Source organism: Anomaloglossus baeobatrachus, chromosome 9 (assembly GCF_048569485.1).
Source record: "Anomaloglossus baeobatrachus isolate aAnoBae1 chromosome 9, aAnoBae1.hap1, whole genome shotgun sequence".
In the NCBI taxonomy this organism is placed as follows: Eukaryota; Metazoa; Chordata; class Amphibia; order Anura; family Aromobatidae; genus Anomaloglossus; species Anomaloglossus baeobatrachus.
The window spans coordinates 85,157,138-85,183,812 of NC_134361.1; the positions used below are offsets into that span (position 1 = coordinate 85,157,138).

General features: G+C 51.2%; 1 protein-coding gene across 1 annotated transcript in view; it reads left to right on the top strand.

The window, feature by feature from the left end:
• The first annotated feature begins 23,695 nt into the window (after positions 1 to 23,695).
• Positions 23,696 to 26,675, top strand: part of MAGT1 (magnesium transporter 1) — a 36,112-nt gene continuing 33,132 nt past the window's right edge. Inside the window, exon 1 of the mRNA XM_075322688.1 lies at positions 23,696 to 23,839. Coding sequence (XP_075178803.1) covers positions 23,756 to 23,839 — 84 coding nt within the window. The 5' untranslated portion in view covers positions 23,696 to 23,755. The remainder of the gene's footprint in view (positions 23,840 to 26,675) is intronic.

Here is a 26,675-nt window from a genome sequence, read left to right on the forward strand (position 1 = left end):
CATACAAGTCTCCAGACAATGACATAAATGTTGTTCATGGGTAACCTCTTAATTGGGGTCATCCATCTTCAAAAAATATTTCCCCAAACACTCATATACATTATTAACAGAGCAAGTACTCACCATTCCTGGGTCCAGTGCCATCTCTCCACTATTGCTCTCTGTGTATTGGCTGCAATAATGAGTGTTCCAGCCAATCTCTGAGCTAAAGGGGGCTTTACACGCTGCGACATCGCTAATGCGGAGTCGTTGGGGTTACGGAATTTGTGACGCACATCCGGCTGCATTAGCGATGTTGCTGCGTGTGACACCGATGAGTGATTTTGCATCGTTGCAAAAACGTGCAAAATCGGTCATCGGTGACATGGGGGTCCATTCTCGATTATCGTTACTGCAGCAGTAACGATGTAGTTCGTCGCTCCTGCGGCAGCACACATCGCTATGTGTGACGCCGCAGGAATGAGGAAGCTCTCCTTACCTGCCTCCCGGCCGCTATGAGGAAGGAAGGAGGTGGGCGGGATGTTCCGGCCACTCATCTCCGCCCTCCGCTTCTATGGGGCGGCCGCTCAGTGACGTCGCTGTGACGCTGCACGGACCGCCCGCTTAGAAAGGAGGCGATTCGCCGGTCACAGCGACGTCGCCGGGCAGGTAAGTATGTGTGACGGGTCTGCGCGATGTTGTGCGGCATGGGCAGCGATTTGCCCGTGTCGCACAACAGATGGGGGCGGGTACCCACGCTAGCGATATCGGGACCGATATCGCAGCGTGTAAAGTAGCCTTAAGCCGATACACAGCAAGAGCCGCTGATCCCAGTGATTGGTGGCATCTTAAAATTAAACTGGACTCTTGACAAACTATGCATATATCAAAAGCACAGGCTATAAGAAACATTGTAATGTATACTATCACAGAAATGGGCTTCTTTCTGCACCTGTCTGACACTTCACCCCATCACCCTGGCCTCCTGGGCTTGCAATTCATTCTGAAAAACCAGCCTAATAACACTACAAATACCCATGTTGTCAATTGTCTGCCGGTTGGTGCCATAGAATCTAAATAAACTGTCAAGACACCACTGCATTCTAAGTCATCTTAGTCGAGCCAAGGCTCATTCTTCTTCTGGCCCTTGAGGAAGCCACAACCAGTGGCAATACGGGTGGGGCAACACCTCATGTATGCATTGATCTTTTACACCTTCTAGCCCTCTTTGTCTCCCAGCAGGTTGTATTATACGATCTTAGGTGAGCATGTTTATTTACCTTTTTTGGATAGCCCTGATTTGGATGTGGTCCATATGTATTTAGTGTTGTACTGGTTTTGCTATTTCCCTTATTTTAGGGTCTCTTTTTGCTACCATTTAGCTGGGCTTAGGAATTGGGTTCTAGATGGTGGTGCCAGATATGGCAATGTTATTTTATTAGCACCATATAGCTTCTATTTGAAGGATCCATTGTGCACGGCTTTTACATCAATAGCTCTGTGTTACAACATATTACTTTTGGTGCATTTCTTTGTATTGTGAATAAGGATCTCTGTACTAGTACCCCTTCATGGGTTCAGACATGGGGTGTTTTGTGATAGTCCATTTGACTTTTTAATTGTTTTTAAATAATCACTTTCTTGTGTGTTATTTTTTGTATGCATAAATCTTTTGTCCCAATAAAATGTATTTATATTTTTTTCTCTCCACTGGTTGATCCCATTTGTACAGCAATTCTTTCTTCTCGATTTTGACAGTTTCACTGAAGGCTGTATCTAGTACTTGTGTCCTGCATACCCGTACCCAAGTTCCAGTCGGTATCACCCGTCCTGCCTGTGTCAACCATTCTGTCTGTACCTGCCCTCCTGCCGGTTCCTGTTGCACAGGATAGCTGTCCTGTCTGTTCCTGTTAGTTGCCCAGAATCCGAACCTGCTTTGCTGACCCCTGGGCTGAGCTGCCGCAGAACCAGGGACTGCCCTGGAGTGATACCTGGTGCCTACCTTCCAGCACAAGCCTTTCCTCATTATTAGAAGCTCTAGTGAAGACAAGGTAGTCACTTAGTCACGCCCCTCCACGATGTGACCGAACCTGTGGGGCAGTGGATCCACATCCACCAACGTGACAGTTTGCTAAGGCCATGGACCTCGCTGGCTTCAGTCCTCCAACGCTACCAGCATTGTTCCAAGCGATGCTCCATCATCGATATCCACAGGAACATATTCTGTTCTCCTATAGTTGTCGCGGGCGGAGGAGGGGACGCCGCGCTCTCTCTACTGCTCGGGTCCGGCTGGCACTGCGGCTGCTGCGGCCTGCCGCTGCTCGGTGGCTCGAGCGATGGGCCGGATCCTGGGGACTCGAGCGGCGCTCCTCGCCCGTGAGTGAAAGGGGTGGTTTTTGGGTGTGGGGATTGTTTATTATTGTCCGTGACGCCACCCACGGTTGTGGTGATTTGTTAACACCACCGCTGCTCTGTATGGGGATCCCGGGAAGGATGGTATGGAGCAGCCAGTTGTTGTGTTGCCCCTCCGTGGGTAGGGGTTGGTGATCCCGGGGCCCAGTGATGAGGTGTGTAGTGCAGGGCTTGGTGGGCGCAGGGACGCGGGGGCAGCGCTGTGCCTTGCGGCACTGTGGTACTCACTCAGCCTGAGACGATGACACAGTTCTCGGTAAAACACACGGCTGGCAAGACGGTTCCCATGGACGGCTGCACTTGCTTTCCCCAGTAGGTGACGGTGACGGTCCCTCTGTCCTGCACCTATGTTGATATTGGTTGCGATGGGTTCCCACCGGTAACCCGCTCCCCGGCTTCGATATGGGACGGAGGAGCCCTACTTTGCCCGCAGGCGCTGGCCCTGAGAAACTGGTGCCTTGGCGGTGGCGGTGTCTCTCCGTTACGGTCGGACTGTTGCCTTCAATCGGGACTTGGTTGTTAGAAGACAGACGTCCCCTTCTCTGACGGATTTGGCAAATTATGGCGACTCCTAGCCTTGCCGGGATCCGAGAGGCCCCTGCCCTGGTGCTGACTGTCCTTTGTATACTGCTCCAGACCGCCGGGCCACTACCCGTCCGCGGTCCTTCCAGCAACCTCCGAGCAGTCCCCCTCCAGACTATCACCGCCGTCTGCTGACCTTGCTGGCACTGTCCAGGCACACAGCCACAGACCAACTTCAGGCTTTACTACTGTTTCTTTCACTTTACTTGACTTCAGCTTCACTTCTCTGCTCCTCTACCACTTCACTGTTTACTCCTTCACTTCCCTAGCTTAACTAACTGCCTGGTTCTTCCCGCCTCCAGGGCTGTGAACTCCTCGGTGGGAGGAACCAACCGCCTGGCCCACCCCCTGGTGTGAACATCAGCCCCTGGAGGAAGGCAACAAGGATTTTGGGTTAGCTTAGATGTTCCTAACTGGGGTGTAGGGTGTGGTGGTGTTGTAACCTGTGACCCCTGGCTTGCCCAGGGCGTCACATTCCCCCTTAGCAAAATGCAGACCGTCCGCGGGCTGCCCGTCAAACACCGGTTTTATTTTTCTGTAAAAGGTAAACGGTAAACATACAAATTATGGCATCATCCCACAGCGGGAGGTTCAGTGCTTAAACGTTACTAACGGTTTTACGGGTACGGTTTCCGCTCTCTCCCACCCAAGCAACCTGGCCCTGATGCTGCCCCTAAAGCCCAGGCAGCACCCCTTTACCCAAGTCCAGCACACCCGAGCGGGATCTGTCCTTCCCCTCCAGAGGGTAGCCACCAGTTCCTGTGGTGGCTGGGCCCCAGCCTGCTCTGCTGAGGGCCCTCCCTCCAACCTGCCTCTCCGGAGGCGGCAAATGCGGAATCGGTACGGTAAACCAACTATTTACAAGCCACTAACGTTTGTGGTTGCCCTGCATGTTCTCGGGCTTGTCCATGAGCAGTTCCTCATGCAAAACATTTTTAAACGGTCCCCACGGGGACAACGGTGCCGGCTACGGCCGGTTTCCAAATCACGGTAGATCAGATGACTGTTCGGTTTCATTGGCTTATCATCATTTTCATTGCAAACTTTTAAACTCTCAAACAAACACACACAGGTGGTCCCAACGGGGACTGCTGCAGCGGGCATCCGCTGCCCTTGAGGCGGCTACCACCGCAGGGGGTCGGCCCACTCCGGGACCGAACGGTACATGGGGTTCTCCTTCCACTGGCAGTTCAACCCCAAACCACCGACAGCCGCTGGGAATGGCGACAGAGGCAGCGCACTTGGGACCTCCTCTTCCATCAACGGCATTCTCTCCGGCCCCCCGGCCGCGGCGCTGATGTCCGTCTCCCACTCAATCAGGGCCGGTTCTGGGGCTTGGGTGGACTGGTCGCGACGCGGCACGGCCGCAGCGGCCCCTTGCTCACGGGCCCCCACTACGGCAACCATCCTGCGCATCTCCGCCTTCCAGTCCATCAACTGTTGCAGGCTCTGCGCCCTCACCTTCACGCAGAACTGGCCCAACTCCCGCTCCAGCCACGCAGCGGTCCCGGCGGGGAGTTCACCCGGGCTGCAGTCCTCAAAAGCTACTCCGCCTCGTTTCCCCCAGAGCTTGGGTACTCCGGTGGCAGGTATTCCCGCACTCCAATTCGAGGACGCCGCCATTTCTCCATCCGCGTCCCCCTTAGCTTCTTTCCGTCCCCTCCTCTATTGGGGCGGAGTTTTGGCCTTCGCGCCTCTGCTACTCGAGAAGACGCTCGAGCGGGAACTTTTTGCGCCAAAGATGGCGACTTCTCAAATTTTTCAGCCGGGTACCTCCGGCGGTCACAAGGCACACCTCTACCCAACGGCAGAGCGGTAAGATCCTGTTCGTGACGCCAAGTTGTCGCGGGCGGAGGAGGGGACGCCGCGCTCTCCCTACTGCTCGGGTCCGGCTGGCACTGCGGCTGCTGCGGCCTGCCGCTCCTCGGTGGCTCGAGCGATGGGCCGGATCCTGGGGACTCGAGCGGCGCTCCTCGCCCGTCAGTGAAAGGGGTGGTTTTTGGGTGTGGGGATTGTTTATTATTGTCCGTGACGCCACCCACGGTTGTGGTGATTTGTTAACACCACCGCTGCTCTGTATGGGGATCCCGGGAAGGATGGTATGGAGCAGCCAGTTGTTGTGTTGCCCCTCCGTGGGTAGGGGTTGGTGATCCCGGGGCCCAGTGATGAGGTGTGTGGTGCAGGGCTTGGTGGGCGCAGGGACGCGGGAGCAGCGCTGTGCCTTGCGGCACTGTGGTACTCACTCAGCCTGAGACGATGACACAGTTCTCGGTAAAACACACGGCTGGCAAGACGGTTCCCACGGACAGCTGCACTTGCTTTCCCCAGTAGGTGACGGTGACGGTCCCTCTGTCCTGCACCTATGTTGATATTGGTTGCGATGGGTTCCCACCGGTAACCCGCTCCCCGGCTTGGATATGGGCCGGAGGAGCCCTACTTTGCCCGCAGGCGCTGGCCCTGAGAAACTGGTGCCTTGGCGGTGGCGGTGTCTCTCCGTTACGGTCGGACTGTTGCCTTCAATCGGGACTTGGTTGTTAGAAGACAGACGTCCCCTTCACTGACGGATTTGGCAAATTATTGCGACTCCTAGCCTTGCCGGGATCCAAGAGGCCCCTGCCCTGGTGCTGACTGTCCTTTGTATACTGCTTCAGACCGCCGGGCCACTACCCGTCCGCGGTCCTTCCAGCAACCTCCGAGCAGTCCCCCTACAGACTATCACCGCCGTCTGCTGACCTTGCTGACACTGTTCAGGCACACAGCCATGGACCAACTTCAGGTTTTACTACTGTTTCTTTCACTTTACTTGACTTCAGCTTCACTTCTCTGCTCCTCTACCACTTCACTGTTTACTCCTTCACTTCCCTAGCTTAACTAACTGCCTGGTTCTTCCCGCCTCCAGGGCTGTGAACTCCTCGGTGGGCGGAGCCAACCGCCTGGCCCACCCCCTGGTGTGAACATCAGCCCCTGGAGGAAGGCAACAAGGATTTTGGGTTAGCTTAGATGTTCCTAACTGGGGTGTAGGGTGTGGTGGTGTTGTAACCTGTGACCCCTGGCTTGCCCAGGGCGTCACATATACAGTCGGTGAATTCCAGAGTGACAAATTCCTTGTTGTATACATGAATCCAGTGAGCTGACAGTCTTCCCTGTACATGCATGCAGATAGCTGTCAATCTCTGACAGGTCCGCCCACTGGACTCATATACAACCACCAGGGATTTCAGCGGATAAAAAACAATTCAAAATGAATCTTTGCCCTCAAAGTTTTAGGCCATGTGCGCACGTTGCGGGTTTTTTTCGCGTTTTTGTCATGTTTTAAACTGCACTGTGTCAATGACAAACTGCATGCTTTTGCTTCCCCAGTAAAGTCTATGAGAAATCAGAATTTCGATGCATCCGTTGCAGTTTGTTTGTCAGCGTTTTATTTCTCAAATATTTTGACAAAAAAAAGCAGCATGTTCATTCTTTTTGCATTTTTGTCACGTTTTGTCACCCATAGAACTCAATGAGGGGATGAAAAATGGACGGCAAAACGCATGGTAACAAATGGGTTGTATTTGTATGCGTTATGCCTGTGTTATTGTCACAAAAAATGCTGGTCACCCACTTTGTTCCAGGATAAAAAAAAAAACATTGCAGGAGTGAAAATCTCTCTCTCTGTCACACTCTCTCCACATCATACTCACTGATCACCGACGTGGTTGTCACACTGCTGTTTTTTTATTTTAGTAAAAACATGACTTGGGGTCGCCCCCATTTTTCAGATCCAGCACAGGAACAGCAGCAGCTGTGGGTTGCAACCCTGAGCTGTCTGCTGTGCCTTGGCTGGTTATGAAAAATAGAGGGGATCCCACACTTTTAAGGTGCGCAGACCACAGCGTTCGCTGCGTCCTCCGAGTCCTCCTGGATTGAGATTCATCTGTGGGCGAAGCTACCGCGCGGTGTCCTGCTCAGTCCCACAGATGAAGGAGGCGCAGTGCCAGCCAGCGACCCCCAGCACAGCGCTTCCCTCCGGCGCTGTGTGGGCCCCCTCTCCTCCGTGACCGAGCGGTATGTGCTACACCCATCCCCCCCACTCGACCTGTATGTTCCCTCCCAGCCACCCAGTTTATAGGCCCCAGTGAGCTGTATGGGCTTCCCACCCCCAGGTGTATGCCCTGCCCCCCCCTTCCGGGAGCCGCATGTGTTGGCCCCCTGGAGCCGTGTGTTTGGGCCCCCAAGAGCCGTGTGTGTGTCTATATGTATGCAGCACAGTTTTCTGTCTGTATGTATGCAGCAGCGTTGCGTGAGTGTGTCTGTCTGTATGTATGCAGCAGAGTTGCGTGAGTGTGTCTGTCTGTATGTATGCAGCAGAGTTCTCTATCTGTATGTATGCAGCAGAGTTGTGTGTGTCTGTATGGATGCAGCAGAGTTGTGTGTGTCTGTCTGTATGTATGCAGCAGAATTGTGTGTGTCTGTCTGTATGCAGCAGAGTTGTGTGTGTCTGTATGTATGCAGTAGAGCTGTGTGTGTCTGTCTATATGTATCCAGCAGAGCTGTCTGTCTGTATGTATGTAGCAGAGCTGTGTGTGTGTGTGTGTGTGTGTGTGTCTGTATGTATGTAGCAGAGCTGTGTATGTGTCTGTATGTATGCAGTAGAGCTGTGTGTGTGTGTCTGTATGTATCCAGCAGAGCTGTCTGTCTGTATGTATGCAGCAGAGCTGTGTGTGTCTGTATGTATGTATGTATGTATGTACAGTTAGGTCCAGAAATATTTGGACAGTGACACAATTTTCGCGAGTTGGGCTCTGCATGCCACCACATTGGATTTGAAATGAAACCTCTACAACAGAATTCAAGTGCAGATTGTAACGTTTAATTTGAAGGTTTGAACAAAAATATCTGATAGAAATTGTAGGAATTGTACACATTTCTTTACAAACACTCCACATTTTAGGAGGTCAAAAGTAATTGGACAAATAAACCAAACCCAAACAAAATATTTTTATTTTCAATATTTTGTTGCGAATCCTTTGGAGGCAATCACTGCCTTAAGTCTGGAACCCATGGACATCACCAAACGCTGGGTTTCCTCCTTCTTAATGCTTTGCCAGGCCTTTACAACCGCAGCCTTCAGGTCTTGCTTGTTTGTGGGTCTTTCCGTCTTAAGTCTGGATTTGAGCAAGTGAAATGCATGCTCAATTGGGTTAAGATCTGGTGATTGACTTGGCCATTGCAGAATGTTCCACTTTTTTGCACTCATGAACTCCTGGGTAGCTTTGGCTGTATGCTTGGGGTCATTGTCCATCTGTACTATGAAGCGCCGTCCGATCAACTTTGCGGCATTTGGCTGAATCTGGGCTGAAAGTATATCCCGGTACACTTCAGAATTCATCTGGCTACTCTTGTCTGCTGTTATGTCATCAATAAACACAAGTGACCCAGTGCCATTGAAAGCCATGCATGCCCATGCCATCACGTTGCCTCCACCATGTTTTACAGAGGATGTGGTGTGCCTTGGATCATGTGCCGTTCCCTTTCTTCTCCAAACTTTTTTCTTCCCATCATTCTGGTACAGGTTGATCTTTGTCTCATCTGTCCATAGAGTACTTTTCCAGAACTGAGCTGGCTTCATGAGGTGTTTTTCAGCAAATTTAACTCTGGCCTGTCTATTTTTGGAATTGATGAATGGTTTGCATCTAGATGTGAACTCTTTGTATTTACTTTCATGGAGTCTTCTCTTTACTGTTGACTTAGAGACAGATACACCTACTTCACTGAGAGTGTTCTGGACTTCAGTTGATGTTGTGAACGGGTTCTTCTTCACCAAAGAAAGTATGCGGCGATCATCCACCACTGTTGTCATCCGTGGACGCCCAGGCCTTTTTGAGTTCCCAAGCTCACCAGTCAATTCCTTTTTTCTCAGAATGTACCCGACTGTTGATTTTGCTACTCCAAGCATGTCTGCTATCTCGCTGATGGATTTTTTCTTTTTTTTCAGCCTCAGGATGTTCTGCTTCACCTCAATTGAAAGTTCCTTAGACCGCATGTTGTCTGGTCACAGCAACAGCTTCCAAATGCAAAACCACACACCTGTAATCAACCCCAGATCTTTTAACTACTTCATTGATTACAGGTTAACGAGGGAGACGCCTTCAGAGTTATTTGCAGCCCTTAGAGTCCCTTGTCCAATTACTTTTGGTCCCTTTAAAAAGAGGAGGCTATGCATTACAGAGCTATGATTCCTAAACCCTTTCTCCGATTTGGATGTGAAAACTCTCATATTGCAGCTGGTAGTGTGCACTTTCAGCCCATATTATATATATAATTGTATTTCTGAACATGTTTTTGTAAACAGCTAAAATAACAAAACTTGTGTCACTGTCCAAATATTTCTGGACCTAACTGTATGTAGAAGAGCTGTGTGTGTGTGTGTCTGTATGTATGTAGCAAAGCTGTGTGTGTCTGTCTGTATGTATGTATGTAGCAGAGCTGTGTGTGGCTGTCTGTCTGTATGTATCCAGCAGAGCTGTCTGTCTATGTATGCAGCAAAGTTGTGTGTGTCTGTCTATATATATGCAGTAGAGCTGTGTGTCTGTCTATATGTATCCAGCAGAGCTGTCTGTATATATGTAGCAGAGCTGTGTGGGTGTCTGTATGTATCTATGTAGCAGAGCTGTGTGTGTGTGTGTGTCTGTATGTATGCAGTAGAGCTGTGTGTGTCTGTATGTATGCAGCAGAGCTGTGTGCGTGTCTATGTATGCAGCAGAGCTGTGTGTCTGTGTCTTTCTGTATGTATGCAACAGAGCTGTGTGTGTCTGTATGTATGCAGTAGAGCTGTGTGTGTGTCTGTATGTATGCAGCAGAGCTGTGTGTGTGTCTGTATGTATGCAGCAGAGCTGTGTGTGTATAATAGGCCTACATATGTGTGTAAAAAGGTGAAAGTTTAGGACTAATAGCAGCAGTCTAAAATTAGATCTTTGATTGTAGTTCCATAAAAAATAAATATTTTGATGGCTTTCCGAATTTTTGAAGGTTTCTGGATTATCGACGGCCAACGGAGAGGGGCGGCAAATTTGACAACCGCCCCTGGCGGCAAAAGCAGTTGCTACGCCACTGGGCCCCCCCCCCATTTTTCTAAAACCAGCCGAGGTGCAGCAGACAACTGGGGGCTTATATTATTAGGGTGGCAAGCGCCATCATTATTTGTCCCTTTCCAGCCTAACAGTAGCAGCCCACAGCCACCCCAGAAGTGGCGCATCGATAACATATGCCAATTCTGGCGCTGGGCCTGGCACTTCCCGTTGCCCTGCTGCGGTGGCAATTGGGGTAATGAGTTAATGGCAGCCCACAGCAGCCACTAAGTCCTAGCTTAGTGATGGCAGCCGTCTATGAGACCCTGCCCCATCACTAATCTGTAACTGAAAGTAAATAAACACATACACCCCCAAAATCCTTTATTTGGAGTAAAATACAAAAAAAGCCCTCTTTCACCACTTTATTAACCCCTAAACACCCCTGCAGGTCCGAAGTAATCCACACGAGGTCCCACGGCGATTCAGCTCTGCTACATCAGTGTCGTGTCACAGCGAGCACCATAGAGCATGACTGCCCGCTAACAGCAGAGACAGAGCCGCGTGATGAGACTGAACTCGGGTGAACCTCTGACATCAGTGCCGCAACACAGGCAATAGAGCGGGGCCCGCAGCTGTGACAACAGAGGTTCACCCGAGTTCATTCTCATCGCGCGTCTCTCTCTGTGTCACGGCCAGATTTGCGGCCACAGGTGAAAGACTCCAGCTGTGATCGGAAATCACCTGAGTGACGGCACCGGTGATCAAGAGCCGTGTGTGTGTCAATATGTATGCAGCACAGTTTTGTGTCTGTATGTATGCAGCAGAGTTGCGTGAGTGTGTCTGTCTGTATGTATGCAGCAGAGTTGCGTGAGTGTGTCTGTCTGTATGTATGCAGCAGAGTTCTCTATCTGTATGTATGCAGCAGAGTTGTGTGTGTCTATATGGATGCAGCAGAGTTGTGTGTGTCTGTCTATATGTATGCAGCAGAGTTGTGTGTGTCTGTCTGTATGTATGCAGCAGAGTTGTGTGTGTCTGTATGTATGCAGTAGAGCTGTGTGTGTCTGTATGTATGCAGTAGAGCTGTGTGTGTCTGTCTATATGTATCCAGCAGAGCTGTCTGTATGTATGTATGTAGCAGAGCTGTGTGTGTCTGTATGTATGCAGCAGAGCTGTGTGTGTCTGTCTGTATGTATGCAGCAGAGCTCTGTGTGTCTGTATGTATGCAGTAGAGCTGTCTGCCTGTATGTATCCAGCAGAGCTGTCTGTCTGTATGTATGCAGCAGAGCTGTGTGTGTCTGTATGTATGTATGTAGAAGAGCTGTGTGTGTCTGTATGTATGTATGTAGCAGAGCTGTGTGTGTCTGTATGTATGTAGCAGAGCTGTGTGTGTGTCTGTATGTATGTATGTATGTAGCAGAGCTGTGTGTGTGTGTCTGTATGTATATATGCAGTAGAGCTGTGTGTCTGTCTATATGTATCCAGCAGAGCTCTCTGTCTGTATATATGTAGCAGAGCTGTGTTTGTGTCTGTATGTATCTATGTAGCAGAGCTGTGTGTGTGTGTGTGTCTGTATGCAGTAGAGCTGTGTGTGTCTGTATGTATGCAGCAGAGCTGTGTGTGTCTGTGTCTGTATGTATGCCACAGAGCTGTGTGTGTGTCTGTGTCTGTATGTTATGCAGTAGAACTGTGTGTGTGTCTCTATGTATGCAGCAGAGCTGTGTGTGTGTCTGTATGTATGCAGCAGAGCTGTGTGTGTATAATAGGCATACATATGTGTGTAAAAAGGTGAAAGTTTAGGACTAATAGCAGCAGTCTACAATTAGATCTTTGATTGTAGCGCCATGAAAAATAAATATTTTGATGGCTTTCCGAATTTTTGAAGGTTTCTGGATTATCGACGGCCAACGGAGAGGGGCGGCAAATTTGACGACCGCCCCTGGCGGCAAAAGCAGTTGCTACGCCACTGGGTTCCCCCCATTTTTCTAAAACCAGCCGAGGTGCAGCAGACAACTGGGGGCTTATATTATTAGGGTGGCAAGCGCCATCGTTATTTGTCCCTTTCCAGCCTAACAGTAGCAGCCCACAGCCACCCCAGAAGTGGCGCATCGATAACATATGCCAATTCTGGCGCTGGGCCTGGCACTTCCCGTTGCCCTGCTGCGGTGGCAATTGGGGTAATGAGTTAATGGCAGCCCACAGCAGCCACTAAGTCCTAGCTTAGTGATGGCAGCCGTCTATGAGACCCTGCCCCATCACTAATCTGTAAGTGAAAGTAAATAAACACATACACCCCCAAAATCCTTTATTTGGAGTAAAATACAAAAAAGCCCTCTTTCACCACTTTATTAACCCCTAAACACCCCTGCAGGTCCGAAGTAATCCACACGAGGTCCCACGGCGATTCAGCTCTGCTACATCAGTGTCGTGTCACAGCGAGCACCATAGAGCATGACTGCCCGCTAACAGCAGAGACAGAGCCGCGCGATGAGACTGAACTCGGGTGAACCTCTGACATCAGTGCCGCAACACAGGCAGTAGAGCAGGGCCCGCAGCTGTGACAACAGAGGTTCACCCGAGTTCATTCTCATCGAGCGGCTCTCTCTGTGTCACGGCCAGATTTGCGGCCACAGGTGAAAGACTTCAGCTGTGACCGGAAATCACCTGAGTGACGGCACCGGTGATCGCGTGGCTCACTTCAGCCACTCCTGTGATTTATTGTCAGAGGTGTAGGACTGCAGCTGTGGCAGCGGCTAACCTGAGTGACGTCACCGCTGATATTGCAACTCATTTCTGTTGCTATGTGGAGCTCACAGCTGGCTCGTGTGGATTAGATCGGACCTGGAGGGGTGTTTGTGGGGTTAATAAAGTGGTGAAAGAGGGTGGATTTTTGTCTTTTATTTCAAATAAAGGATTTTTCAGTGTTTGTGTTTATTTACTTTCACTTACAGATTAGTGATATGAAGTGTCTCATAGATGCCTGCCATCACTAACCTAGATCTTAGTGCCTGCTGTGGGCTGCCATTAACTCCTTATTACCCCGATTGTCACCGCACCAGGGCAATTGGGATGAGCCGGGTAAAGTCCCGGGATGGTTGCATGCTAATGGGTGCGGCAATTCCGGCCGGCTGCTGGCTGATATTTTTAGGCTGGGGGGCTCCTAATAATGTGGGTCTCCCCAGTCTGAGAATACCAATCCCCAGCTGTGAGGCTTTATATTGGCTGGGTATCAAAATTGGGGGGGGACCGCATGCCATTTTTTAAAATTATTTATTGTACTGTATGATATAGACCCGCCCACCGGCAACTGTGATTGGTTGCAGTCAGACAGCTGTCACTCAGTGTGAGGGCGTGTCTGACTGCAACCAATTATAGGCGCCGGTGGGCAGGGGAAGAAATGAATATGAAATGAGCCTAATGAGCTGGTGCAGTAAATAAGAGATGAGCCTAATAAGCGGCCAACACTTTCAAAAGCAGGAGAAGCTGTAGGAGCAGTGTGAAAGCAACGCCGGTGATCGGTGAGTATGAAGTGGAGAGAGACAGAGAGCGAGAGAGAGAGAATGGAGAAAAGTTAGTGACCTGTGTTTCTGTTGACAAAAATGAATCCAAAATGCAACCAAAAGGCAGTGCAAATACACAACTAATAATTTGTTTACATTTTGACACACCTCATTCATTTAAGGCTACATTCACACGACCGTTCCGTTTTTAGCGGTCCCCAAAAAACAGTCCTGTTTTTCCGTGGATGCATCCGTGTGGCATCCATGTGACAACTGCATCCGTATCGTTCCATTCTGTATACAGTCCGTGTGTCACCCTTGTGACTTCCATTTTTTGCGGACCGCAAAAAAACGGAAGGAGAGTTACATACAATGCAGGGTATCTGGCCAGATGCTGGTCCCCATATAAGGTCTATGGGGAACAGAATCCGGCGCAAAGGGGTTGGAGCAAGTGCTACATACTCACCGATCACTGGGGAGGCTGTCACACTGCTCCCGCGGCAGCTCTTTGCTCTTCCCGAGCTGGCAGCTCATTAGGCTCATTTCAAATTCACTGCTTCCCTGCTTACCAGCGTCTGTGATTGGATGCACTCAGACACGCCCCCACGCTGAGTGACAGCTGTCTGACTGCAACCAATCACAAACGCCGATGGGCGGGTCTATAATGTACAGTATAATAAATACATAAATAAATAATTTTTAAAAAAAAGTGTGCGGTCCCCCCAATTTTGATAGCAGCCAAGATAAAGCCTCACAGCTGCTGGCTGGTACTCTCAGGCTGGGGAGACCCACATTATTGGGAGCCCCACAGCCTAAATCAGCCAGCAGCTGGCCAGAATTGCCGCATCCATTAGCATGGGACTTTACCCGGCTCATCTCGAATGCCCTGGTGCGGTGGCAATCAGGGTAATATATGGGGTTGATACCAGTTGTGTAATGTCACCTGGCATCAAGCCCTGGGGTTAGTGATGTCACAGCATCTATCAGATACCCGACATCACTATCACAGTCAGTAATAAAAAAAATAGACGACAAACAAATTTTAATCTGAAAAAAATACTCCCCAAAACATTCCCTCTTTCACCAATTTATTGGAAAGAAAAAACAAATCCGGGTCCGGTGTAATCCAATAAGGAGGTTCCACGATGATCCATACCATAGTCACTGTCCCAGTCAATGAAGAACAAAATGTTCCATGTTGGCTGCGAGAACAGTGCAGTGACCTGAGCTAACATCATTAGGTGAGCCCAGGTCACTGCAGGGCATGACGAGCGCTGACTTCAGGAGGTTAACTAGGTACATTACCTACGGTGATGAACGCCGCTGCACTCCTGATGTCAGCATTCGTCACTGACTTCCATTGTCCGCCGCGTTCACAAGCGAAATATCGTGAGTGGCCTGTGACGATACCGCTAGTCACAGTCTCGGGCCGCCCGCGAGACTTGGTCTGAGAACATGGCGGGCATGGAAGGCAGTGACAAGTGCTGACGTCAGGAGTGCAGGACTTCATCACCGCAGGTAATGAACTTTGCTAACCTCCTAATGTCGGTGCTCGTCATTCCTGCAGCTGCTGACACACAGCAGTGCGAGCAGCTGCGGGGCTGGCGCGAGAGCTGGACACAGACTGCAGGGGCACCCGACGGAGGTCACACGGAAATGCTTCTGTGCGGCTTCCGGGGATTTTTCTGACCCATTGACTTGTATTGAGTCATGGTCCATTATTACGGAGCAGAATAGGACATGTTCCATAATAACGGAACGGACATACGGCATCCGATGATTTTTTGTAGGAACTGATGCACACGGAAGTGCTTCTCTGTGCCATCCGATCCTACACAAAAGACATTGAAAAGATGGTCCTGTTAGTAGGTCCGCAAAAAAACAGGAACTGACCAGGACAGACGGAACAGTCGTCTGAATGAACCTTCAATGGGTGGAAAATGTTAACAAAACGCAATGAAGAAGTAACATGCAGCTTTTTTTTTAGGCTATGTGCGCACTTTGCGTTTTTTTCATGCGTTTTTGCAGCGTTTTAAACTGCAGCGTTTTAATGCAAAAATGCATGCGTTTTGATTTTCAAGCAAAGTCTATGGGAAATTGGGATTTCTTGTGCGCACAATGCTGTTAAAAACGCAGCATTTCAGTTGCAGAAAATTTGGCAAAATCTCTGTGTTTAAAGAAGCAGCATGTCAATGGTTTTTGCCATTTTGGCAGCGTTTTGCTAACATTAATGTCAATGAGAACTTTTAAAACGCATCCTAAATCAAAATACTAGCGTTTAACATGCTTTTTTGATGCAGAAAACATACTTTTTTGACAAAATAAACACATGCGTTTTCTACTATATAATAAGGGCATGATATGTCCCATTACACACACACATAGTCCGACAATTAAATTAATGGAAAAAACATAATTTAACGTTATTTTATGCATAAATATTAAAACACAGTTATAATTTTAATAAAATTTGCTATTTTGTGCATGATTTTAATCATGATATTTATTATCATTTTTTCACACGTTTTTCATAGTGTTTGAATGTTTAAACTTTATTTAGTAATGTATTTGTATTCAAAACGCATCTAACTTTAAGCAATGAAAAAGCATGTAAATCGCGGTAAAAACGTGGCTAAAATGCTGTAAAAACGCAAGCGCATTTTTAGCGTTTTTGTGGTCAAAACCAAATTTGACAAAGACAATTTCTGCCAGAGGATGCGTTTAGAACTGCAAGAAACTCAACGCAAAGTGCGCACATAGCCTAAAGGCTACTTTACACACTGCGATATCGGTCCCGATATCGCTAGTGTGGGTACCCGCCCCCATCTGTTGCGCGACACGGGCATATCGCTGCCCGTGCCGCACAACATCGCCCACAGCCGTCACACATACTTACCTGTCCGGCGACGTCGCTGTGACCGGCAAACCGCCTCCTTTCTAAGGGGGCGGTCCGTGCGGCGTCACAGCGACGTCACTGAAACGTCACTGAAACGCCGCCCAATAGCAGCGGAGGGGCGGAGATGAGCGGGACGTAACATCCCGCCCACCTCCTTCCTTCCGCATAGCGGCTGGGAGGCAGGCAGGGAGAGCTTCCTCGCTCCTGCGGCGTCACACGCAGAGATGTGTGCTGCCGCAGGAACGAGGAACAATCTCGTTACTGCTGCAGTAACGAGATTTGAGAATGGACCCCCGTGTCGCCGATTAGCGATTTTGCACGTTTTTGCAACGATGCAAAATCGCTTATCGATGTCACACGCAACGGCATCGCTAATGCGGCCGGATGTGCGTCACGAATTCCGTGACCCCAACGAGTTCGCATTAGCGATATCGTAGCGTGTAAAGCCCGCTTTAGGCAACAATTTTGACAAATATTTGTCAAACAAAACGCCGAAAAAAGCAACGTGCGCATGGAATTTCTGATTTATCATAGACTTTGCTGTGGAAGCAGAACGCATACATTTTGTCAATGACAGTGCAGTTTAACCCCTTCAGCCCCGGGCACTTTCCGTTTTTGCGTTTTTGTTTTTTGCTCCCCTTCTTCCGAGAGCCGTAACTTTTTTATTTTTCTGTCAATCTTGCCATATGAGGTCTTGTTTTTTGTGGGACAAGTTGTACTTTTAAATGAAACCATAAGTTTTACCATATGGTGTACTGGAACACAGCAAAATAATTCCAAGTGTGGAAAAACTGCAAAAAAAGTGTGATGGCACAATAGTTTTTGGGATGTTTTATTCACGGTGTTCACTATATGGTAAAACTGATGTGTGATTGTGATGCCTGAGGTCGGTGCGAGTTTGTAGACACCAAAAATGTATAGGTTTACTTGTATCTAACGGGTTAAAAAAAAAAATCACAAGCTTGTCCAATAAAAGTGGCGTTCGTTTTGCGCCATTTTCCGAAACCCGTAGCGTTCTCATTTTTTGGGATCTATGGCTCAGTGGTGGCTTATTTTTTGCGTCTCGAGCTGACGTTTCTAATGGTACCATACTTGCGCAGATGCTACGTTTTGATCACCTGTTATTGCATTTTGCGTAAAACTTGCGGAGACCAAAAAACATAATTTTAGCGTTTGGAATTTTTTTTGCCACTGACCAGAATAATTGATTTTATATTTTGATAGATCGGGCATTTCTGAAAGCGGTGATACCAAATATGTGTATATAATTTTTTTTTTAACCCTTTAATTTTCAATGGGATGAAAGGGGGGTGATTTGAACTTTTAGGGTTTTTTTTAATTTTTTAAAACTTTTTTTTACTTTTTTATTTTTTATTTTACTAGTCCCCCTAGGGGGCTATAGCGATCAGCAATCTGATCGCTCTGCACTATCTGCTGATCACAGCTATACAGCTGTAAACAGCAGATACGGTCCTGCTTCACTGGCCTCCGGCCCGAGTGAAAACGAAAGTGAAACGTCATAGCTGCAGGGCACAGAGAGCTGATTGACCCCGGAACTGCCGGCGCCTGCACTTCCGGGGGGGTCACAGGCGCGCCAATCAGCTCCTTCCTCTGTGCTGCGTCCAATGCTGTGTGGATTTCACATGCAGAGCTCACAGCAGGACGCCGCAGAGGATGCCGCGATGGAAGCCGGTGTCAGAAGAGGATACTCATGTGAGCCAGGAAGATGACGGCTGGCCCTGGAGCAGGTAAGTGCTCGTAGAGCTGAAGATTCATAAGGAGCGTGGGGGTGTCTCTAATGCAGACTGGAGATCTGCGTATAGGGTGGGAGGAGAGAGGCTGATACTGGGGGAGACTTGGGGGAAGAGAAGCTGATACTGGGGGAGGCTGGGAGGAGAGAGTCTGATGCTGGGGGAGGCTGGGAGGGGGGAGGCTGATGTTGCGGAAGGCTGGGAGGGGGGAGGTTGACGCTGGGGGAGGCTGGGAGGAGGGAGGCTGATGCTGAGGGAGGCTGATGCTGGGGGAGGCTGGGAGGAGAGAGGCTGATGCTGGGGGAGGCTGATGCTGGGGGAGGCTGGGAGGAGGGAGGCTGGTGCTGGGGGAGGCTGGGAGGAGGGAGGCTGGGAGGAGGGAGGCTGATACTGGGGGAGGCTGATGCTGGGGGAAGCTGGGGGAGAGAGGCTGATGCTTGGGGAAGCTGGGGGAGAGAGGCTGATGCTGGGGGAAGCTGGGGGAGAGAGGCTGATGCTAGGGGAAGCTGGGGGAGAGAGGATGAAGCTGGGGGAGGCTGGGGGGAAAGAGGCTGAAGCTGGGGGAGGCTGGGGGGAGAGAGGCTGATGCTGGGGGACGCTGGGGGGAGAGAGGTTGATGCTGGGGGGGCTGGGGGGAGAGAGGCTGATGCTGGGGGAGAGGCTGCTGGTGAAGGCGGGGGAGAACGGCTGCTGCTGGGGGAATGCGAGAGAGGGGCCAATCCTAGAGACAGAGGACAAGGGTTGAGGGATAGTGCAATGACAAAATCGATGGCGGGGGAGTGTAAGGACTCAGAATGAGGGGGGGCAGCATTGGGAGCTCATTATGGAGAAGGGGCAGCATGTGTGGGCTCAGTATGGAGTGGAGCAATGTAGGGGAGTCAATATCAAGAGTGGGGTAGTGTGTTTGTGTGTGTGGGAGGGGTGTCTCAGCATAAGCGTTAGTGTGGTGGTCTTAGTATGATGAATGGGGCAGCATGGAGGTGTCATTATGGAAAAGAGGAAGGCAGCATTAGGAGCTCATGGAGAGGGGCAGCATGCATGGGACATTGTGAGGAGGGAACAGCATGCATGGGAAACTGTGAGGAGGGAGCAGCATGCATGGGACATTGTGAGGAGGGGCAGTATGCATGGGACATTGTGAGGGGGGACAGCATGCATGGGACATTGTGAGGAGGGAGCAGCATGCATGGGACACTGTGAGAAGGGGGCAGCATGCATGGGGCATTGTGAGGAGGGGCAGGATGCATGGGACATTGTGAGGAGGGAGCAGCATGCATGGGACACTGTGAGGAGGGGAAGCATGCATGGGACATTGTGAGGAGGTGGGCAGCATGCATGGGACATTTTGAGGAGGGGGCAGCATGCATGGGACACTGTGAGGAGGGGGCAGCATGCATGGGACATTGGGAGGAGGGGGCAGCATGCATGGGACATTGTGAGGAGGGGGAAGCATGCATGGGACATTGTGAGGAGGGGGCAGCATGCATGGGACATTGTGAGGAGGGGGCAGCATGCATGGGACATTGTGAGGACGGGGAAGCATGCATGGGGCATTGTGAGGAGGGGGAAGCATGCATGGGACATTGTGAGGAGGGAGCAGCATGCATGGGACATTGTGAGGAGGGGGCAGCACGCATGGGACATTGTGAGGAGGGGGCAGCATGCATGGGACATTGTGAGGAGGGGGCAGCATGCATGGGAAACTGTGAGGAGGGAGCAGCATGCATGGAACATTGGGAGGAGGGGCAGCATGCATGGGACATTGTGAGGGGGTTAGCATGCATGGGACATTGTGAGGAGGGAGCAGCATGCATGGGACACTGTGAGGAGGGGGCAGCATGCATGGGACATTGTGAGGAGGGGGCTGCATGCATGGGACATTGTGAGGAGGGAGCAGCATGCATGGGACACTGTGAGGAGGGGGCAGCATACATGGGACATTGGGAGGAGGGGGCAGAATGCATGGGACATTGGGAGGAGGGGGCAGCATGCATGGGACATTGTGAGGAGGGGGCAGCATGCATGGGACATTTTGAGGAGGGGGCAGCATGCATGGGACACTGTGAGGAGGGGGCAGCATGCATGGGACATTGGGAGGAGGGGGCAGCATGCATGGGACATTGTGAGGAGGGGGCAGCATGCATGGGACATTGTGAGGAGGGGGCAGCATGCATGGGACATTGTGAGGACGGGGAAGCATGCATGGGACATTGTGAGTAGGGGGAAGCATGCATGGGACATTGTGAGGGGGGAGCAGCATGCATGGGACATTGTGAGGAGGGAGCAGCATGCATGGGACATTGTGAGGAGGGGGCAGCACGCATGGGACATTGTGAGGAGGGGGCAGCACGCATGGGACATTGTGAGGAGGGGGCAGCATGCATGGGACATTGTGAGGAGGGGGCAGCATGCATGGGAAACTGTGAGGAGGGAGCAGCATGCATGGAACATTGGGAGGAAGGACAGAATGCATGGGACATTGTGAGGGGGGACAGCATGCATGGGACATTGTGAGGAGGGAGCAGCATGCATGGGACACTGTGAGGAGGGGGCAGCATGCATGGGACATTGTGAGGAGGGGGCAGCATGCATGGAACACTGTGAGGAGGGGGCAGCATGCATGGGACATTGGGAGGAGGGGGCAGAATGCATGGGACATTGGGAGGAGGGTGCAGCATGCATGGGACATTGTGAGAAGGGGGCAGCATGCATGGGACATTTTGAGGAGGGGGCAGCATGCATGGGACACTGTGAGGAGGGGGCAGCATGCATGGGACATTGTGAGGAGGGGGCAGCATGCATGGGACATTGTGAGGAGGGGGCAGCATGCATGGGACATTGTGAGGAGGGGGCAGCATGCATGGGACATTGTGAGGAGGGGGCAGCATGCATGGGACATTGTGAGGACGGGGAAGCATGCATGGGACATTGTGAGGAGGGGGAAGCATGCATGGGACATTGTGAGGAGGGAGCAGCATGCATGGGACATTGTGAGGAGGGAGCAGCATGCATGGGACATTGTGAGGAGGGGGCAGCACGCATGGGACATTGTGAGGAGGGGGCAGCACGCATGGGACATTGTGAGGAGGGGGCAGCATGCATGGGAAACTGTGAGGAGGGAGCAGCATGCATGGGACATTGGGTGGAGGGGCAGCATGCATGGGACATTGTGAGGGGGGACAGCATGCATGGGACATTGTGAGGAGGGAGCAGCATGCATGGGACACTGTGAGGAGGGGGCAGCATGCATGGGACATTGTGAGGAGGGGGCAGCATGCATGGGACACTGTGAGGAGGGGGCAGCATGCATGGGACATTGTGAGGAGGGGCAGCATGCATGGGACACTGTGAGGAAGGGGCAGCATGCATGGGACATTGGGAGGAAGGGGCAGCATGCATGGGACATTGGGAGGAGGGGGCAGCATGCATGGGACATTGTGAGGAGTGGGCAGCATGCATGGGACATTGTGAGGAGGGGGAAGCATGCATGGAACATTGTGAGGAGGGGGAAGCATGCATGGAACATTGTGAGGAGGGGGCAGCATGCATGGGACATTGTGAGGAGGGGGCAGCATGCATGGGACATTGTGAGGAGGGGGCAGCATGCATGGGACATTGTGAGGAGGGGGCAGCATGCATGGGACATTGTGAGGAGAGGGCAGCATGATATGAGGTCAATGTGCAGATCATATTTCATAATTGAGGAAGGTGTGGTGGGTATAATTTATAAGGGAGGGCAGTGTGTAGTTTATTAGGGGCAGTGTGACAGTCACAGTATATAAGTGGGGACGGTGTGGTGGGAATATTTTATACTCATGCTATGTTTTGATGTGCCTGTGGTGATCCCCATTGGGGGGGGGGGTTAGTGCCCTTCGTTACTCATTGATACTTTTTCAAGTGTTTTACAGAGTAGATCTGCCTTAAACAGATGTCGTGTGCGAAAACTCAGTGTTACGTTGTCACTAAGGGGCGCGACCATTTAAAGTGCCTAGGGCAGCATGAAGGCAAAATACAGCCCTGATCAAATATCCTGTACTATCATATTTTTGTTTCTTGTTTAAAAAATGCATTAACAAAAATGTAGCAAGAATGCATGCTCTTTACTGGTTTTTTTTTGTTTTTTTGTCTGCCAGAGGGTGCAGTTTTGTTGTCAAACCAAAAACGCAGCGTGCGCACAGCGGGACTGCACAATGTGACGTCTTCACAGTGATTTTTATATTCCACTCTCCTAAGTTGCTATGTAACGCTTACATAGAATATCCCATAATGTGCACACAATCAGGCTTCCTTGTGTTCTGGACTCAATATCTTCTCTTGTGGAGACTTCACGATCAGGGATCTGAGTGCAGCGGATTTGCACTGTGTTCTCCAGGAGAATACTCACGTCTCCGCAGTATGAAGGCTCCGTCACACACAACGAGATCGCTAACGAGATCGTTGCTGCGTCACCGTTTCTGTGACGCAGCAACGATACCGCCAGCGATCTCGTCATGTGTGACACCTACCAGCGATCAGGCCCCTGCTGTGAGATCTCTAGTAGTTGCAGAATGAACCGGCCCATTTTCTTCAAAGGCGATGTTCTGCTGGGCAGGAGGCATCGCTGTGTTTGACACCTGTCAACGACCTCCTAACACAGTCCCAACGCCTGCTGAGATCGTTATACAGGTCGCTCATCGTTACTGCGTTGCTGGTAAGGTCTGACTGTGTGACATCTCACCAGCGACCTCCCAGCGACTTACCAGCGATCCTTATCAGGGATCGTTCGTAAGTCATTAAATGTGACGGGGTTTAAGGCTATGTTCACACACTACATCCTTGCTAACCACAAAGATGCAGTGTTTTTGGCCCCGAAAAATGCTCCCACGGCAAAAAACGCATACGTTTTTGCCTCCTTTTTACCGCATTTGTCCAATGCGCTTTTTAAGTAAAATCTATTGACTGGAAGGGCTCAAACACGCTGGAAAAACGCAAAAAGAATTGACATGCTGCATTTCCAAAAACACAGCCAAGATGCAGCCAAAAAAAGATGCCCAGTGTGGACAGCAACATAGAAATCTCATAGACTTTGCCTGGAGAAGGAAATGCATGCATTTGGTGCATCTTTGGGACCTCAAAAATACAACAAAAACGCAGCCTATTTTGACATGCCGCTGGTCGGAATGCAGCACCACAGGTCAGGTTACACTGCGGAAAAAAGCACAGCGGGCAGGAGATTTCTATAAATCCCATCCACTGTGATTCTAGTGCACAACGCAGAGTTTTGGAGAAAGTACGCTGCTCCAAAAACGCTGCTAATCCTGATCGTGTGCACTGACTCGTAGCCGCATGAACCGCTGGCCCCCTGCTGTACGTCACACACACACCGCACGGCTCCGCTGCACATGAATGAAGCTGTCACACTAGCTCCTCCCACCTCACTGCTGACGAATAGGACTAGAACAGCTTGCTACTCGCTGATTGGATGAGACTGCTGGGCTCAGCTAATCATGAGCGGCCACTCCACAGCCCCGCCCCCTCCTGCAGACGTCGTGACGCGGTGACGCCGCCTACCGGGCTTCCTGGTCGGAGAAAAGTTTAGCCGGCGAGATGGCGGCGGTGAAGGGGCTGCTGGCCGGGGTGGTCCTGCTCGCCCTGTGCGGGGGGCTGTCTGACGGGCAGAAGAAGAAAGAGGTGGGTGCGGTGCGACTGTGCAGAGCGGGAGCGCACGGCCGAGGGGAGGGGAGTCCTCGAGGACCTCAGCCATGACCGGTCTCCAGGACTGCACCTCACGCGGGGCCTCAAGCTCTGGGGTCCGGGGCAGATCAGCCTGCGCATATCGGTCACTGCACCCAGTGTGGTTGAGTGTAGGACAAGTCCGTCCCCCCGCCCTGCGATCTCCCACAGACTCCTGCTCTCTCCTGTGCTGTGATCATGTGCAGTCTATGCAGACTCCTGACCCCACCACTGTGCCGTCGCGATTGGCTGCAGCGGCCACCACTGTGCCGTCGCGGTTGGCTGCAGCGGCCACCACTGTGCCGTCGCGGTTGGCTGCAGCGGCCACCCCTGTGCCGTCGCGGTTGGCTGCAGCGGCCACCCCTGTGCCGTCGCGGTTGGCTGCAGCGGCCACCCCTGTGCCGTCGCGGTTGGCTGCAGCGGCCACCCCTGTGCCGTCGCGGTTGGCTGCAGCGGCCACCCCTGTGCCGTCGCGGTTGGCTGCAGCGGCCACCCCTGTGCCGTCGCGGTTGGCTGCAGCGGCCACCCCTGTGCCGTCGCGGTTGGCTGCAGCGGCCACCCCTGTGCCGTCGCGGTTGGCTGCAGCGGCCACCCCTGTGCCGTCGCGGTTGGCTGCAGCGGCCACCCCTGTGCCGTCGCGGTTGGCTGCAGCGGCCACCCCTGTGCCGTCGCGGTTGGCTGCAGCGGCCACCCCTGTGCCGTCGCGGTTGGCTGCAGCGGCCACCTGCTCATCCCACCCACAGAGGCGCTGTGACTGGCGGGGTCTGGCGGTAGCATAGTGGGCTGTCCCCCCACCCCCCTCCATTGTGGTTGCCCCCGGCCTTGTCACCCACCAGCACTCTCACTGCTGTAACTGCTTCCTGCTGGGGCCCTGGCTCTGTCCTCTGTGCAGGGTCCTGAATTTTCAGCTCGTACATATTTCAGCAGTATGGGTAAATTTTGAGAGTAATGACCAGTGTGGGCAGCACTGACCGACCGTACAGCCCCGGAGGAGCCTGGCAGCTGTGCTAAGTGGGCAGTGGTTGTGAGTTGTCGGGATGCATTGTGCTCACGGCATCATTGGACGTCATTAGAGATGCTGGCAGTCATTCTCCTGAGGCAGCTCACTCTATACCAGAGGGCTCAAGCACGCGGCCCTCAAGGCTGCTTGTTGCGGCCCGCAGACCCCCTGACAATCGCGGCCCAATGCCGTGAGATGGCACCGGCAGGACTTTACTACAATAGAATAATTTGTGGTGCCGCGCAGAAGAGCTGTCTGCATTATACCAATGGCTGCTGCCCGCCAGTCAGATGCAAGGAAGTGACGTCACTGTATGATGTCACCTTCTTGCACCTGGCTGGCGGTAGCCATTGGTATAACGCAGACAGCTCCTCTTCGTGGCACCACAAATAATTCAATTGTAGCAAAGTTCTGCCGGCCCCGGGGATAGAGCTGCGATCATCACAGGCAGCAATAAGCAGGTACGTGCTCACGCTCAGGACCCGCTGCTTCCTGGATGCGGCGGATCCTGACCTGCGTGGCCGCAAGTCTGCTCCGCAGGAGACTGCAGCTGCCCGTGATCAGGGTTCAGCCCGCTGCGGTCTCCTCCCTGTATTCTCCCTAGGGTGGGCATGTGACTCCGCAGCATAAATTCACGTGCTGCAGCCTCTGCAACCCGCAGCGCAGGTCATTTTTCACTGCAAGTCGCACAAGCACATTGGGTATGGGATTTTTAGAAATCCCATCCACTCTGCTTGTACTGTACATCGCAGCGTTTTGGACTCGGCTGAAACATGCTGCATCCAAAACGCTGCAAACCCTGATCGTGTGCATGCAGCCTAATAAGAGGGAACAGAGGAGGAAAGGTGAGATTTTTTTTTTTTGCGTATTACTAAAGGATGAGCACAATACTACTAGGCACAATACTAAAATACTACAAGGATGGGCACATTACTACAGGACACAATACTAAAATACTACAAGGATGGGCACAATACTACAGGACACAATACTAAAATACTACAAGGATGGGCACATTACTACAGGGCACAAGGATGGGCACAATACTGCAGGACACAATACTAAAATACTACAAGGATGGGCACAATACTACAGGACACAATACTAAAATACTACAAGGATGGGCACATTACTACAGGGCACAAGGATGGGCACAATACTGCAGGACACAATACTACAGTCATGGACAAAAGTTTTGAGAATGACACCAAAATTATATTTTCACATGATCTGTTGCCCTCTGGTTTTTAGTTGTTTGTCTGATGTTTACATCACATTCAGAAATATAATTGCAATCATATTGTGAGTACCAAAAGGTTATATTGACAGTTAGAATGAGTTAATGCAGCAAGTCAATATTTGCAGTGTTGACCCTTCTTCTTCAGGACCTCTGCAATTCTCCCTGGCATGCTCTCAATCAACTTCTGGAGCAAATCCTGACTGATAGCTGTCCATTCTTGCTTAAGCAATGCTTGCATTTTGCCAGAATTTGTTGGTTTTTGTTTGTCCACCCGTCTCTTGATGATTGCCCACAAATTCTCAATGGGATTAAGATCTGGGGAGTTTCCAGGCCATGGACCCAAAATCTCTATGTTTTGTTCCATGAGCCATTTAGTGATCACCTTTGCTTTATGGCAAGGTGCTCCATCATGCTGGAAAAGGCATTGTTGGGCGCCAAACTGCTCTTGGACAGTTGGGAGAAGTTGCTCTTGGAGGACATTCTGGTACCATTCTTTATTCATGGCTGTGTTTTTAGGCAAGACTGTGAGTGAGCCGATTCCCTTGGCTGAGAAG